We start from the raw sequence: 16,093 nt of genomic DNA, 5'->3' as shown, positions 1-16,093 counted from the left end.
AGAGGGGGGTCTTTCGGTCAAGATGGTGCTGCGATTTCCGTCACGAAGCCAGTCTCCCAACACGGCAATCAGCGCAAGGACAAAGATCCCTTGCAGATACCAATCCTCGCGCGGCTTGTGCCCTTTTTTCCCGCCGGCATCGCAGGTACCGGACAATGCAGTAATTGCCGTTGGCGTACACCCAAAGATCAGCCACAGCTCGTGCTCCGAACAATGACATTCCAATCATCAACCGAGAAGATCTACAAGTTTTGTCAGGGGCAATGAAACAGAAGAGCAGCGAACAAAAAGAGGGGTGAGATAAAAAGGAGGGAGGCATATTCCCGCCGCGTACCTGGCCTCTGACTTTGACGACGTCGCCGTCGGGCTGGAAAAGGGAACAAGGGTTAGCACTCTCTCGGGTCGACTTGACGCTCTTGCCCATCCGGCTCGGAACCAACGACGTACCTCGAAGCATTGGGAGATGAGACGATCGGCCACGTCGGCAATAACGCTGCAGGGTACTATGTACTCGTATAGATTGTCGTTGCAGAACCAGATACCCACGCCGTTGTCGCAGCTGACGCGAGAGCAGGTTCCGCGCCCGGGACCGAAGCCCGGCCTGGCAGTGCATTGCATTTTGCCGTTGTAGCTCTCGCGGAGATCTGCGATGTGTTGGTCATTGCTGGAAGGGGAGGCGGAGCAAGACAAAAAGGGGATGAAGTATAGAAACGGCAGAAAACCAAAACATCCTGTACGGGGTGTAGCAATAAGGATAGGAATGACAGAAAGAGCAAAGGCTAGCGCCACCTACAAGTAATGCCTCTCCACGTCGTCGATCTGTCTGCCCAGTCGCCGTAATTGCAGTCAATGTTTCTCTCGACCTGCCACGTTGGAAAACCCATCAGCGCCCAAGCCGAGCAGCAACGGCAGGGGAAAGCCCAGAAAAGGGCAGCGTTTCGACGTACCCATACATATCGCTTTTCATTGTCCGCTTCGGGTGCAGACGCGGTGTAGTTGTGGCCCTCAGAGGACGGGCTGAGAGATCTGATGGACTTGGAAATGTCTTGCACCGTGCCGCGGAGCGTGAGCTTCTCGCCGGGGTGGATTTCTCCTTGCCACATTGCTCCGCTGACGTCGGAAAAGTCGTATTCCCGGGGTTGGATCTTTTGCTAGATCCGCAAGTCAGAACTGTGGGCAGGCAGGCAGGCAGGCAGGCAGGCAGGCAGCCTTGTCCGATTCGGATGCCTGGTGGCGCCAACGTACAGAATTGGTGAATGATGCCTAGGCAAAGTCTCATCAGCGCAGGTGTATTTTGGAGGCGTTGTTGGTTTTTTTTTTTGTTTTTTTTGTTTTTTTTTTTTTTGCAAATGGGTGAGTACAAAGGGGGCCAACATACGGTGGCTATGGCTGCATAGAGACTTGCTCCAAGACTGGTTGAGAGCTTCATTGCTGGGGATAGAGGGGAATCCTGGACGGATTGCAAGTCGGAGAGAAGGACGGTAACGGGATGTTTTCGCGAGCATAGGTGCAGATTGCCGCGGTGGGAGAGCCCGAGGGGCCCCAGGTGATATAAATAAGTCTTGCGGTCGCATTCAATGGGACTCGGCGATGCGTGTGCGTTGGCGGGCAGCTATTGTTCGGGGCAAAGACGGGAGAGTCTTGGACCGCCTGGTGAGCCTTGGACAGGCGGAGAGATGAGGTTGGATCATGGGCAGCAAGCCGCATGCGGGCCACGGCCCGGCCAGAGCGTCGTGCGATGTGGGATACGGCTGGGGAGGGGCACCGCGCGGCTGTTTGTCTTTTTGCTGTATTTTTGGCACTCGGAGGGCTCTGGCGGCTGTTTGCTGCGCTCGGTTGCGGCCATTGTGTTGGCGAAAAGGAAGTTGGAGGATGTGGAGTGTTGTCAGCGTGGAAAGAAGGAAGGAGGGTGACAAGACAAGACAAGACCTCGACCTCGACGGAGCAAAGACGCACTGCACGACATGGGCACCGGCACCAGCACCGGACTGGAAGGCCCTTGGCTTGACTGTCGGCTACAAAGTAGCGGAAGCACTCATGAAGCCCATTGTCGCCGCTCCGGCAATCAGATGCTCGTGCTACCACCTCAACTGCCTCCCTCCTCGCAGTCAGGACAGCCCTCATTCATCCCAGTTACCAAGTCCTTCCAACCGGGGTCATCGCCGGTGCCCGGAAGGCCCTCATCGCAACGAGGAAATGGCCCTTCTACTGGCAATCATCACCTATGCCTTCTCGTTGTTCGCCTCCATCTCCCACGGCAACGCCTACATCATCGACAGCTCTTGCCATGGCAGCATCGACAACCTCAACGCAGTCATAAAATCCACCTTCTCTCTCGTCTCGGCCGCGCAAAGCCTGCTCTACCTCAACCCCGTCAGAGAACTGCAAGCCCACGGCAAACAAGTATACGACGCCAAAATCGACGCAATCAAGTTCATCATGCCCGAGATCCTGACAAACGGCCAGCCCGACACTGCCAACAGCTACTGGCGGCATGCCGACAAGGTTCTTGAACATGTGCTCCTCCTCGGCAAACCATTCCGCCGCGACTCTTCTTCCGCACAGGAGACCAGTAGTAGTAAGCGCCGGAAACTCGAGCACCCGCAAGACCCGGGGGCAAGGTCGAACAAACCAGCCGACCAACCCGACTGGGGCATCTACAGAGACGCGGATCCGAACGAGGTGGTCATCTTTTGCAACCAGAACCACTTCACTAGACACATGACCTGCGCTGGAAAGCCTTCAGCCACGTTGTCTTGCGATCGAACCATCCAACTAGATTTCCACGAGGACTTAATCAAGTACGACGAGTGTCAATATGACTCAAAGAACAACCCCTTGAAAGTAGTGAGTTTTTTCTTTTGCTTTTCTTTTTTTTGGTCTCGCGTGCCCCCGTGCCCTGTGCAAGGACAAAAAAAAAAAGAAAAAAAAAAGAGGCAAGCTAACCATTCGCAGCTCGCCTATGCAAGAACGTTTGACAAGTTCTTAGCCAAAAGCCCGTGGGCCAACCACATCATTCTATGCGCAAAAACGATGGAGAAAATAGAGCGCTCGGAAATAGACGAGGAATCAAAGCGAGACGCCCTGCCGACCAGGGAGGAGAACGGCGAGGCAACATACGCCGCGAATCCCGCAATCGACATGGCTACATCGCCAGCCTCGACCCTGTTTCATGAACTGACACACGTGGTTGACAAGAAGTATCGGACGGAGCATGGATACTTTGAAGATGGGGGCTATCGTTGGCATGGCATTAGGAAAGCTGTGCTGGAGAGGTTGAGTAACCGCAACGCCGACAGCTACGTGTATCTCGGCCTTGCAGCGAGGTTGATTTCCCCGCCCTCGCCGGGTCGCAAGCTTTTGAAAATCCTCAGAGATGGGAATTTTGCCGTCGTAAAAGCAGCCAAGGGTAAACATAAAGGAGGAAAGAGGAAAAAGAGGGCCAAGGTGTCGAGGCCAAGGAAGAAGGCATGGGAAGGGTAACGTAAATAGACGGCATGGGATGATGAGAAGCGTCAAGATTTAGTCCCCTTGGAGCGAAGCCTATGTGTGCCAAGTTGCACCAAGATGGTCAGGGATCCTGGGCCGAACCGAATTGTCGACTGATGTTTCTGGAGGGAAAGAAAAAAAAAAAAAACAAATTCTGCTCCATTGCTTCGTTTAAAGACATCACAAGGTTCCAGAGGGAGTCGAACCCTCGCTGGCGGAATCAGAATCCGCAGTCATGACCGTTAGACCATGGAACCTCAGGGGACGGATACAGGCGCATGATTGGTCGAAACCCGTCTAGAACTGCGTACGGCTGTTCAACGGCTGGCAAGACAAGCTAACCAAGTTTGGTATCGGGTCAACACGCCCCTTGACATTCAGTTGGGCTACTACTCGATGCCTCCAACTTTTATGCTCCCGCACCCGAACAAGTGCAAGAGTCAAAGCACAAAAGTCACACGGCCGTGGCGTCGACTCCGTACATGTCGCAGCGTCGCAACAATCGCATAACGGACCGCGGTGTGCAAACTGACCAAGGTACCTAGCACACACCCTTATCGATAAGGATTGTCCCACAATTTTGGCCGCCGATTCGCTCTCGAGCAACTTCCTCTTGTTTCCCCATCCCAAGATTCCAAACAACCCCCCTCCCCCCCCCCCCACCCCACCATCATCACGGCTGTCAAGGCGACAGCGGGGGCTCGTGAAGATGGAGACTGCTTTGAGATCATGGGGTAAAGCCTGCCTTGGCAAGAATTTCCCTCGTTACAGTCAGACTAAACGATGTGCTTAGAACTCGACAACAATGTCCAACTGGTCGATCCCAAACGAGATGCCCTTTACAACTACGATGCCCAAGCACAAAAAGCCGCAGCGCAAGCCCGACCGTGGCTCCGCAGCCCCAACTACTTCAAACACGTGCGAATCAGCGCCGTCGCCCTCATCAAGATGACAATGCACGCGCGGTCCGGGGGCAACCTCGAGGTCATGGGTCTCATGCAGGGCTACGTGGACGGCGACACGTTTGTCGTCACTGACGCGTTCAGGCTGCCGGTCGAGGGCACCGAGACGCGGGTCAACGTGCAAGACGAAGCAAACGAGTACCTGGTGGAATACCTCGACCTGTGCCGCGCCCAGGGTCGGGAGGAAAACGTGGTGGGCTGGTACCACAGCCACCCGGGCTACGGGTGCTGGCTGAGCGGGATCGACGTCGAGACGGAAGCCATGCAGCAGCAGTTCCAGGACCCCTTTCTGGCCGTGGTCATCGATCCCGACCGCACAGTCAGCGCGGGCAAGGTCGACATTGGCGCCTTTCGCACGTACCCCAGCTCGCACAAGGCCAAGCCGGGCGCCGCCGTGGCCTCGGACGGCTTCCAGGCCGTGCCCCTGGCCAAGGCGGCCGAGTTTGGCGCCCACGCGAGCAGATACTACAGCCTGGAGGTGTCGCATTTCAAAAGCACCCTGGACGCCCACCTGCTCGAGCTGCTGTGGCACAAGTACTGGGTGCAGACGCTGAGCCAGAGCCCGCTCCTGACGAACCGCGACTACGGAAGCAAGCAGATGCTCGATCTGAGCCTCAAGATGAAGGAAGTGACGACTGGGTTGACGCGCAACAGGGCGGCTCAGAGCCTCGGCGGTGGCGGCTGCTGTGCCGGTAAGGACAGGGCCATGGACAAGTTGGCCAAGGACATGAATCTGATTGCGACCAAGGAGAGGTCTGGTCTGATGGCGTGCGATGTCAAGGCCACTGTGTTTAGTGCACGGCCGTCCTGATGGCTCCTTGTTGCTTTGTGCGTTTGGACGCGCTCCTTGCTCGTCCTTTTCCTCTTCTTTTTTTTTTTTTTTATTTTTATTTTTTTTATTGCAATGTCTGGTGTACGAGGGCTTGTGGGAAACAACACATTAAATGGCGTTGGCTGGATAGGAATAGAACATGATTCACGAATGGCACGAGCAACTCACTCTGCCGACTGCATCCGCATCCATCTGGGTCGAAACACCAGGTTGGTCAATCACAATCACACACCAAGGACATCCCGCGAATGAACCGAGATGATTGATCAGAAAGAATGGGGTGATGCGTTGCGTCTGGCAGTCACAGGCCGGGCATACCGAGGCTTGCATCGCCCTGTTTGCCGTCCGTTTGCTCTCGACAGGCTTGCAGGGCAATCCCATCCCTTGTCAGGCTGAAAGCGGGACGTAGTTTAAGCGGGCAACGGCCCACGCCGTCATGAGATGTCATGCGCATGCCGGTCGCAAAACTGAGCGTCATGATGGAGGAGGTATGATGCCATCCATCCATCGCCGCAAGGGGGTGGGCAAAAAGAACCGTGGGCAGCGGCAGCGAACTGCCCACAACCTGTTTGTATCCCCAGCGCCGGATAAACAGGAGGGTCAATTGTTTTGTGCAGCAAGTTAGGCTGGGTATGGGGTCATCGTCCATGTGATACCTACAGAGTGCAGAGCAGAAGAAACACGATGCGATGGCATTGAGGGCACCACAACACGGGCCTGCAGTCACTGACCAAATCTTGTTGCAGGAGTTTTTTCCCTTTTTTTCTTTCTTGCTTTTTTTTTCTCTTTATTTTTTTCTTTTTTTTTTCTTTTTTTCTCCCGCCCTTCACTCCCCCTTATTTTTTTCTTTTTGCTTTTGCATTTTAATTTTCAATTAGCGGTCAGCTTGCAGGGCTGCTGCGGCAGTGCCGACGGGCCACAAGCAAGGAAGGTTGCGCCGCGGTGCTACTGCCAGGATCGGGCGTGCCTTGACGTCATGGATATTTGGCTGCGCAGGAAAACCAGCAGGGCGAGGTTGGACAAAGGCCAGGCAGGCCGGTTGACGAGTCAACTGATGGCATTGTACGTCCGTACTCCGTAGGGCTGGCGAAAGCAGAGTTGGGCCGGTTCCAAGAGCATGCTTACATGTATGTAGGCACCAGGGTTTTCTGTCTTGCACGTCGTCCAACTTGGGTGTCCGGGGTAGCGGCAACTTACAGCAGAACCAAGCAACCTTTTGGACAGAAGCCTTTTTGGTGCGTGCGTGCTGAAGATTGACGCTATGCAAGTACTGGTGCATTGGCCCGTGCCAGCTCCGTTCAAATGGCAGCGGCCACGTCCCGAATCCCACGCAGCATACACTCCAATTGTCCGTCAATCGATGCGGGAAAGAAAAAGCTTGGACGCGGCGAGCGCGCTAAACGTCAACTTGGACAAGTCGGCTTCATCAGCTTCGATAGTCGAGACAAGGAAAAAAAGGGAGAAAGAAAAAATAAGGAAAGCAAAGAAAAAAGGAATGCGTGCGTTGCTATGCCGAGGTCAAGTCTCGTCGGCACAGCCACGGCTAGGTACGGTATGTACTTATCCTTGCAAGTGTGACGCTGCTGCTCCAAGGTACCGCACCACACCTCCACGAGGTACTTCCAAGGTACCTACCTGTACCTGGTAGCAGTTGATGCGCGATGGACCTGACGGGACAGGAGAGATAAAAAAACAAGCTGCTTTGCGTCGACGAAAACGTGGGATCAAACAGACAATGACACGGCAGCTGGAGTCCGGAAAAGCCTGGATCGGCTTGCCAGAGTCCCATCGACAAATTCGACAAATGCACCAGATCACCGATCCGCAGCACAGGTCCTGAGGGAGTCCGGGGCACCGGAGCTTGCATCGCCCTCCCTGCGTGTCGTGTCGGTGACTCGGTGCGCCCACATGCAGCCAGCAGGGATCCCCAGCCAGAGTCGCTAGTGCTGGAGCCATTGACAGGCATGGGGGCCGCCAGCTGCTGGCACGCACCAGCGGCTGCAGGCCAAACCGCTCGATACATGTACCGGTCAGGTACAGTATGTACCTCTTGGGCAACGTCCACCGTCCACCACCAGTCCGTAGCGCAGCCATCAGTGGTGACTGACCCACCTTGCCGCTTGGCTACGGAGCTCCGTTCCGCACATCCATTGGTGTCGCACTGGCGATGACGTAGCAGTTGGCTCTGCTCAACGTCACTAGCCTCACTACATACCACCACCCCCTGCTGAACCAAGCTTTTTCCTTCTTTCTCTCTGACACAAGTCCGCCTGGTCCGACTGATTCGGTAGTTGGCTCAGTTCGGCCTTGCTCTTATCCTTGTGCTTTCCCAACTCGGCTTCGTCTCCTAGCATCAGCATCTACTCTCTGCTTGCTCCTGACTTATAAGCTCTTTCATGCCCTGAGGGGCAGCCCGCCCTCTCGTCCTCTTCCTTCATTTCCCCCTATGCTCTCCATATTATACCCTCATCCCCTAATAGTACCCCCCGATATACCCATTGTAACCTGAAAACGATCCTCATTTTGTGATACCCAGATACGAATCGCCTTCTCGCTCTATTCCTCGTATTGCATTTTTTGACCGCAACACCAAGGTCTCTAGAAAACTGGTCTCCACTGGATTGGACTGAAAATCGCACCGCGAAGCACACCGCTGCCTATTGTCGTTGACAGTGGACAGTACTCTTGCTGACTAGACCCATTCCTCTTCCAATTTCTCGTCTGAACGGGCTTATCAAAAGCTTACTGTTAACAGCCCAACATGGCCGCCAACGTCAATAAGCCTACCGACGTGAAACAAAAGGAGGCGGATATCAACCGGAAACTCCAGATTTACGGCATATTCAGTGCATTCAAGCTGGGCAAAGTTCCCTCGGTATGCTCCCTCCAGTCCCTCACACGAATCGTTCCCCACAGCGTTAATCACTTTTTTCGGTTTTAGAACGATCAAATCGATGTTGCGTTGAACAGCTTTCTCGCCTCCAAGGCTCTAAACAACCCACCTTCTGAGCTGTCCGAAGACGGCAAGACGCTCGTTGCCGATACTCGAGACGTTGTCCGCTTGGCAAAAAATCTCCTGCTTTCCAAGAATGAGGGCAACCTGGTCCAGGACTTTATTTGGCAGACCACCCAATTCGACCCCAAGAGTGTCCAGAGCCCAAATGCGCCCATCAACAAGGATCAGATCGAACGCGACGGCGACGAAGCACTCCAGGGGTTGAGAACATTGGGAACCTTGCTCATCACCAACGGCCAGTTCCGCAAGTTGCGTAAGTGAATTCAGGCTTGACAATTCCAGCTGCCAAAAACCGATTCGCATGTGCGGTGTGCTGACGCAACGACCAGTTAGTGACGCTGTGGTTCTGTTCCGCGACATGGTTGGCGACGCTGCTACCAATGCTGCTGGGCGTATTCGCCCGTCAGAGGATCAGCTCTCGCAGATCGACCGCCCTGCAGAGGACAACACCTGGCACGAAAAGCCCGACTTCTCCAAGGATAAGCTGAAAAGCCAGGCCAAGGAACTATACGGGGGCGACGTTAAGAAGGACGCCCGAGACATTGCCAACACGACAGCTGACGCAGCCCTGCCCAGAGGAGCTGACTCCCGGGGAGTCGACCACACTGCTGGTCGAGATGCCCTGAAAACGAACGCGCAGCAGAAGATTGATCAAAACCTGGACCAAGAGACAAAGAACAAGATCAAGAAGCGCAACGAAGAGTATCGCCGCAAAACCAAGGAGTATTTCAGCAAGAAGATGCCCGAAGAACGCAAGGATCAGATTATATTCCGCCTCAAGAAGATGGTTCTGGAATGCCAGCAGCACCCCGATTACTCGAGGGCTATCCAAACCCTCCTCCGCCTTGCCGAGACTTATGGGGCTCACGGGCGCAGCCTTGGAAAAGACTCTCAAGGTACTGCTCAGCAAGCGCGCTCGGGATTCGCAGCTGCCGAGGCGGACCTTCGGACATTGATCGAACGCTTCGCCAACGGCACATCCACCTCGGCTCTTTGGGAATCCATCGGCCAGATTTACAAGGATGCAGACAGAGACCCCGAGCTCAAGGATTGGTTTAAGCAGATGGATACTTTTGTGCGACGCTGTCTCCTCGAACAAGGCTACATTCTGGACGAAAGCTCCAACAGGGAATGGGACCGAATCTACGAGAAGGGCAGGTTCCTGCTCCGCGACAAGTACCGCACCCACACCGACCGTGTGATGGACGAGGCCAAGTTCATAGCCGACCAGTTCGACAAGGATCCCCAGAACAAGGCGTTTGGCGAGGCCGTGCAGCGTCTCCTGACGCACTTGGGTAACGACGCCAGGGGCAAGTCTGCTTTCAAGCCTCACCTCGTCAAAGACTTGACCGAGATCATCATCCCCGCCGCCCTGGTGAACATGAACTATATTCCTATCCCGCGTATTGAGTATTCGGACCCGCAAGTCGACGCCATTATCGAAAACCTGGTCCTGGAGAGCGACAACTTCATGCCCAACGTGGCCGAGGTGGCGAGCGAGCACTACTTTAGGTGGGGGCGGAAGAAGATTGCCAGCAAGAGACACAACGTGATTGACGTCAAGGTTGCCGGCATCCAGATGGACCTCCGCGACGTCAGCTTCTACGTCAATCGCAAGAGCGGATTCCCCTCGCTGACGGACAAGGGCGTGGCCGACATCATCCTGCCCGGCAACGGCTTGTCCTTCCGGATGAAGGTTGCGACTGCGGAAAAGTCGGACCGTCAGAACATTTTCAAAGTTGACAAGGTTGACGTTGACTTTAAGGGACTGAAGATCAAGATCAAGCAATCGAGTCACAAGCTGTTGTTCGCCTTGGTCAAGCCACTTGCCTTGACCCTTCTCCGTTCTCCTATTCAGAAAGCGGTTGAGAAGGCCATCAAGGACGAGTGCAACAAGTTGGACGCCCTGCTCTGGCAGATTAAGAAGGAGGCCGATGCCGCCAACGCCGGCGACGTTGAGGACAAGGCCAACTTCTTCAAGCGCTACTACGATGCTGCCCAGAAACGCTACTTGGAAGGCAAGGAGAAGACCAAGGAGGTGGTGACGGACAAGAAGGTCAACATTGCCATGACGGCCGAAGACAGCATCTTCCCGGACATCAAGCTGCCAGGCGGGATCAGCTCCAAGGCCACCGAGTACAAGGAGCTTTCGCGCAAGGGAGACAAGTGGGAGAGTCCCGTCTTCTCCATCGGCAGCGCCAAAAAGAGCACCGACATACCTTCAGCGCCCAAGATTGAGGAGAAGCCGCACCAGGTGACGGGCAGCGCACAGAACAACGCTGCCAACACGGCGGGCCTCGCTAGCGGTCACACCAACGGATACGGCACGAACGGCCGCAGCAACGGCGGCGGCGCGCTCAACGGACGCGGCGTCGTGGTCAACGGCAAGAACACGCCGGGGTATCCTTTGACCGTTCCGTTGGAGGTGAACGGTCCCAACATCAGCCAGCCCATCGGAGGTCGCTAGGGATGTGCCGACGAGTCTATTTTGTTGATGAAGAACCTTGAGGAGGAAGAAAAACAAAAGGGAAACAGGATACTATACCCATGGCTATCGGAATGAATGGACCAAATGATGCCGCCTCGCTTGGTGGTTTTTTTTTCTTTTTTTTTTCTTTTCCCTACTGTTGTCACTACTACTATCGCGGCTTTCTCCTTGCGTCTGCTGGGCTGGAACACCTTACACTAATGGACAGAATCGAGGGGGCAGAAGAGGTTGACAGCAAGAGGGGGGTGGATGGAGGGTCGAATCGAAACAGTCAAAAGGGAATCGGGACTGGTCTTGTATGCAACTTGCGTATTCCAGTGAAGACGTGTTATGTGGTGCAGTGTTGAATGTAACCGTACCTATTAAATCGAATGGGTTAATTCGAACCGGGAGCATGTTGCAGACGGCTGGAGGACGTGGAGGACGTGGAAGACGTGGAAGACGAACATTTTTGTCGGCAAGTGGTTGGTATTGTGTGGTCTGTTGGTTACGTTTTCAAGGCTCTGTTTTGATGATGCTTTGTTGGAGACGCCTCACATATCGGCACGGACGCGATATGTCTCCCCACTTCTAGCAGGTAGCTTGCCGATAGGTACCTACGTCAGTATTATCTTCTTGTCTCGCATCCTTGTGCTGCTACATTTCTCACGGCGCACCGAATGGCTGTATTAGCTAGGTAGGTGGTGGTGCTGGATGTGGGCGATGGCAGGTGAAGCTCGGTACAGAGTACGGAGTCGCGGGGTCAATTTGTGAGGTCCGTGGCGTCATGTTTACAGATACCTGTTGATCTAGGTACCTCCCTCCTACTGGTTGGCAGCCTGCAGGTTACCCGAACCCACAAACATGGTTGGGTTGGTCACGAAATAACTGATGGCAAGGTGCAATTACTCCATAAGCCTCTCCACATTTCGTCGTTTGCCATCCCGTTTGCGCTGGTCGTCTGGAAACTTGTCTGCTTCAATGACTGCGGCTAACCGTGCGTTGGAGTTGGTGCGTCCTGAGCCATGACCAACGAGGAGGAACCAGCATCGCCATCAGCATCGGCACCAGCATCGGCATCTGCGCTGTCCCAAAATCAGATAGCGGCAATATTCGACGTCCTGGTTCACCACGAGACTTATGCTGAAATTACCAGCTTCACCGGCCCTGACGCCATCAGCAGCTATGGTTTCCCGTTTAAAACGACCAAGAAGATAAAAAGCACCAAAAAGACCGCCACCTTGCCCACAACCCCATCAACCACTGCGCCGAGCACTCCGCGCGCGAGGACGCCGGTGTCCTTCTTCACGTCCTCCTCCGACGTGGCCAGACAACCAAGCGCGGCCGTTGTGCGTGCCCAGCATGCAGACGGGCCGGAGGAAGGCCAAGGCGAAGGCGAGGGCGAGGGCGAGGACCTGGACGAGGGGCGTAGGAAGGGTGGCGATGGCGACGACAACTCGCAAATGGCTTCCGCCGCTCCCATTTTGCAGCTACTCCTCGCCAGAGTTGTTCTGCCTCTTCCAGGGGTGAGCAGCTTGCCCAGGGACTTTTGGAGCGTCCGCATACAGAACTTGCTGGCCAGGCTGGGAGAAGCGGACCTGTCGGAAAGCTACGACAAGGGAGCGTTGGGCACTCGAAAAGTGCTGGCGACGGGAGCCAGCGCTCTTATTGAGATGATTGGGCGCGGCCTCTTGGGAGGCGTGGACAAGACGGACAGCAGTGCTGCGACAAAGTCCTCATACAATCTTGCCGACGCCGATGATTTGGAAGCGGCCTGGGGCGAGGTGATGCAGGGTTTGGTCTACGGCGACCTGGTCAACCAGCTGTTCCGTCACTTTGTGGAATCGGATGACTTGGAAAAGTTGTCGCCGACGGTGGAGGCATCCGCGAGGCACAACATCTTTCAGTACGCTTTTGGCTCTTGCCTCGGATTTTCCCCCCCCTTTCTTTGCTACCCGTCGCAATCCTTGGCTGACACTTGAACGGTTTTGAAAAAGCATCGCAACGCTGGTGCACCAGATATTCGTGCTGTCCCCCGAAGGGCAGTACCTCCTCAAGCTCATGGACAACGTCCACTCCCTTGTTCCCTACAAAATGATGAAGCAAACGCTCCGCATCGGCAACCCGGCAATCATGATTCGCGGCATGATGCGTATTCTGCTTGCCAAGCTGAGCGTCACCAGTGTCACGAACTGGCTCGGCTTGACGCAAAACGCAGACGACGGCATGAACCTGCTGCAGCGCATCATATCCCTCGTTTTATCCTGGGACGCGGGCGAGTTCAGGAAGGTTGCCGAAAGGGTGGAGAGGGCCAAAGACGGCCCAAGCGACGGCATGCTGCGGACGATCCGATGCCATGTGGAGGGCGCGAGGTCGGAGCACGAGGCCGCGAGACTGGCGAGCAAGGAAAACTCGCAGTCCATCATCACCAGCATCTTCAACGCTTCAAGCCCCGCGCTCAACGAGGGCCTGACCGAGTCGCAGCATCAACAGTGCTTGGAGTACTACTCTGCTCTCTTGTCCGTCAGGGACAGGGACCGCATTGCGTTGGCAATCTGCCGCGAGCCGCCCGACATGTTCACCCAGGCGATCAAGGATGCTGTTGACGCGTACGAGCCCATCATCAGGGCTATACACTCCAACATCGACCTCGGGGAGCACTTTGAAGCCGTGCAGGGATTCATCGACGAGTTTATCGGCATCAGCAAGCCGAAAAGGGGGCCGCCCGCGTCTGGGTCTGGGCCTGGGCCTGGGTCTCCAGGCGAGAGGGCCGCCAGCGTGGAAGATTACGTGCAACTCTTGGAGAGAAACAGGGGCTTGCTGTACAGGTGGATCCACGCCTTGGCGAGCCAGTGTCCCGGTCTTTGGGAGGAGCTGCGCATCTGGAGCAACAGCGTGGTTGTCAAGTTTCGCAAACGACGCCTTGACGAAGCCGCTCCAGTCTCCTCTGGAGCGGACAAGACGATGCCCGCCATCCTGACCCGGCTAGTTGACGGGCTCGACGCCAAGACCCAGACAAGCGTCCTCGAGGCTGCCGACGCCCATGCTGCGTATCTTGCCACGTTGAGCAGCGACTCCCACGCACGCATGCGGTGCCTCGCGGCTGTTTCGCCGGGCCTGCCCCCGGGCACCACCAGCGCAGGCGGCCCTGGCGTATACCTGTCGCGTTGGCAGGCGCTGCTGGACGAGACGCCCATTACGCCTAGCAAGCCCAGGGGTCCGCCGAGATGCGGCAAGGACGTCAAGCACACCACCGCCCAGGGCAAGACGGGCGTCGGCGGCGGCAAGCTGGAGGCTGAGGGCGCCGCTCCGACAACCGAGGTGGCTGCTCCGAACGTGATGGTCATTGTTGACGCGCTGGGGGGGGCTTTTCGAAGGGAAATCCAGGAGTTGGCCCGTTTGATTTAAAAGGCATGCACTGCAGGGCGAACCGGTTTCTTTTTTTTATTTTTTATTTTTTTTTAAATTTCCCATGGCACGCACTAATTGACAATGTGTCGCAGCGGACAACGACTCGAACCTCCATCCGCTCCGGACATTGCTAAACACGATGCGATCGCTCGATTCTTCGCAGGGATGTTCTCTCGCCCCTCGCTATAGAGTACGGCCGTGGCGATCTTGCTCTCGCCCTCGAGCCCGCAAACTCGTCCAGCTGTGAGACCAAGCTTCTTGGTTGAGGATCCCCGTCTCGGTTCTGCGCACGTCGCCCCTCAAACGGCCCAGTGGGTGGCCATCTTGGACGGGCCTCCATGCTTGCAGGCGTTCTGGGTCGCCGAATCCCATGGCCAGCCTGAAGGGCATTCTGCCGATGGGCATTCTGCCGATGAGCATTCTGCCGATGGGCATTCTGCTGCAGGGCAATCCTGGCCAGTGCCACAACCGCGGCCCGGACCGTCCTGGGCGACGTCACCAACTGGCCGAGGCAGTATGCTAAGCCGTCGATGAAACCTGCCAGCGGCTCCTGCACGGACTGGTGTGATGGTTCCCTCGGTCCTCGCCTCTCTTCTGCGACCGAGTCGTCGGTCAGACCAATCATGTCAGTGTCGGCAGGAGCTGCAGTGTCGTCCGCAGTGTCGTCCGCAGTGTCGTCCGCAGTGTCGTCCGCAGTGTCGTCTCCAGTGTCGTCCGCAGTGTCGTCCGCAGTGTCGTCCCAAGTCTCGTCCCCAGTCTCGTCCCCAGTCTCGTCCCCAGTCTCGTCCCCAGTCTCGTCCCCAGTCTCGTCCGCAGTCTCGTCCTCGGGCGTTCCTTCAGCCCTCGGCTCCGTGTTTGCCTGTGCTTCGACGACCCCGTCCGCATACTCAATCTTGACGAGACGATCCTTCCAGAACAGTTGTATCGACAGGCCGGTCAGCTTCTGCAGCTTTTCTACGTACCTGCCGCAGAGATGGCAGTTCTTCTTGGAAAAATAAATCTCGAAACAGGGCGTCGAGCCGTCGTGCCATTTCCTCCGCCGTAGCTCGTTCAGGTGACGCAGAGTCAGGCGCGTCGATGGGCCGGCAATCTCGAGCAGCCGCGCGACAACGTACACGGCGTGCACGGCCAGCTTGACTTCGACGTGGCTGGCGCGGAAAATGCCGCGTCTGTCTCCGAGGTCGAACGGTGAGCGCATGTTGATGCCCATAGCGCAGGCGAGCTCGAGCACCCTCACGGTCCACCGGGCGTTGCGCAAAACGCCGGGCTGCGCGTCAAGCGAGTCGCCTCTTCTATCGAGGAGGCCATGGCCGCTTTCCGCCCACGCAAGGACCGTCCGACTCGCCGTGCCGGGGGCCACGAAGGCCAGGAACCCCGTGGTTTTCTTGCTCAGCGCGTTCCCGATCCGGCCCTGGCCGGAATGGGCCCTGGCTCGCTCGTGCGAGAACGTCACGCCGAGGTTGGGCCCGAGGACTTGGGCCTGCAGCGTGGCGGCCGCGGCGTCGACGACGTGGTAGAAGAAGAACGGTTGCGGGAGGCAGAAGCGGGAGTCGAATGTTGCGGGGGGGGTTTGCGGGGGAGACGTGTCTGGCCGCCGGCTCGTGGAGGGAGGCTGCTGGGCGGCGAAGCCGCGAGGCAGCTGTGTTTCCTCGAGGCGGTTGTGGATGAAGGATGTGCGCATGGTTTCTGGGGCAAGGCGGACTCGACTCGCGCTTGTGGACGGATGCCTGCACTAGAAGCGCCGCAAGGCAAGATGGCGATGGTGATGGTGGCGATGGTGGCGATGCTCAGCACGCAGGTCTTGCAAACAGGTCCTTTTTGAATACACATCAGCCAGAAGGAAAGCTGGGATCTGGGCATTAACGCAACGATGCGCGGCATTGCTCTTCGAGCACTCGCAGCTGTCAAGCTCCGAG

General features: G+C 56.3%; 6 protein-coding genes across 6 annotated transcripts; 4 read left to right on the top strand and 2 right to left on the bottom strand.

The window, feature by feature from the left end:
- Positions 1-188: 188 nt before the first annotated feature.
- Positions 189-1,429, bottom strand: UV8b_05761 (uncharacterized protein; the record flags this gene model as incomplete). Its single annotated transcript, XM_043143258.1, has 7 exons — positions 189-242; positions 335-367; positions 448-644; positions 794-863; positions 948-1,151; positions 1,246-1,263; positions 1,379-1,429. 7 exons carry the CDS (start codon positions 1,427-1,429, stop codon positions 189-191), a joined length of 627 nt encoding a protein of 208 aa, XP_042999191.1.
- Positions 1,430-1,872: 443 nt separating this feature from the next.
- Positions 1,873-3,483, top strand: UV8b_05760 (uncharacterized protein; the record flags this gene model as incomplete). The annotated part of the gene is made up of 2 exons (XM_043143257.1): positions 1,873-2,847; positions 2,956-3,483. 2 exons carry the CDS (start codon positions 1,873-1,875, stop codon positions 3,481-3,483), a joined length of 1,503 nt encoding a protein of 500 aa, XP_042999190.1.
- A 715-nt stretch (positions 3,484-4,198) lies between these two features.
- Positions 4,199-5,262, top strand: UV8b_05759 (uncharacterized protein; the record flags this gene model as incomplete). Its single annotated transcript, XM_043143256.1, has 2 exons — positions 4,199-4,223; positions 4,283-5,262. The coding sequence occupies 2 exons, from the start codon at positions 4,199-4,201 to the stop codon at positions 5,260-5,262; spliced, it is 1,005 nt and encodes a 334-aa protein (XP_042999189.1).
- Positions 5,263-8,044: 2,782 nt separating this feature from the next.
- UV8b_05758 (uncharacterized protein) lies at positions 8,045-10,766 on the top strand (the record flags this gene model as incomplete). The annotated part of the gene is made up of 3 exons (XM_043143255.1): positions 8,045-8,158; positions 8,225-8,552; positions 8,629-10,766. The coding sequence occupies 3 exons, from the start codon at positions 8,045-8,047 to the stop codon at positions 10,764-10,766; spliced, it is 2,580 nt and encodes an 859-aa protein (XP_042999188.1).
- Positions 10,767-11,791: 1,025 nt separating this feature from the next.
- UV8b_05757 (uncharacterized protein) lies at positions 11,792-14,174 on the top strand (the record flags this gene model as incomplete). Its single annotated transcript, XM_043143254.1, has 2 exons — positions 11,792-12,672; positions 12,764-14,174. The coding sequence occupies 2 exons, from the start codon at positions 11,792-11,794 to the stop codon at positions 14,172-14,174; spliced, it is 2,292 nt and encodes a 763-aa protein (XP_042999187.1).
- A 133-nt stretch (positions 14,175-14,307) lies between these two features.
- On the bottom strand, positions 14,308-15,858 carry UV8b_05756 (uncharacterized protein; the record flags this gene model as incomplete). The annotated part of the gene is made up of 1 exon (XM_043143253.1): positions 14,308-15,858. One exon carries the CDS (start codon positions 15,856-15,858, stop codon positions 14,308-14,310), a length of 1,551 nt encoding a protein of 516 aa, XP_042999186.1.
- Between the last annotated feature and the right edge of the window lie 235 nt (positions 15,859-16,093).

Source organism: Ustilaginoidea virens, chromosome 4 (assembly GCF_000687475.1).
Source record: "Ustilaginoidea virens chromosome 4, complete sequence".
Classification (NCBI taxonomy): domain Eukaryota; kingdom Fungi; phylum Ascomycota; class Sordariomycetes; order Hypocreales; family Clavicipitaceae; genus Ustilaginoidea; species Ustilaginoidea virens.
Note: the sequence above shows the minus strand (reverse complement) of the source record. Positions and strands in the feature narration are given on the sequence as shown.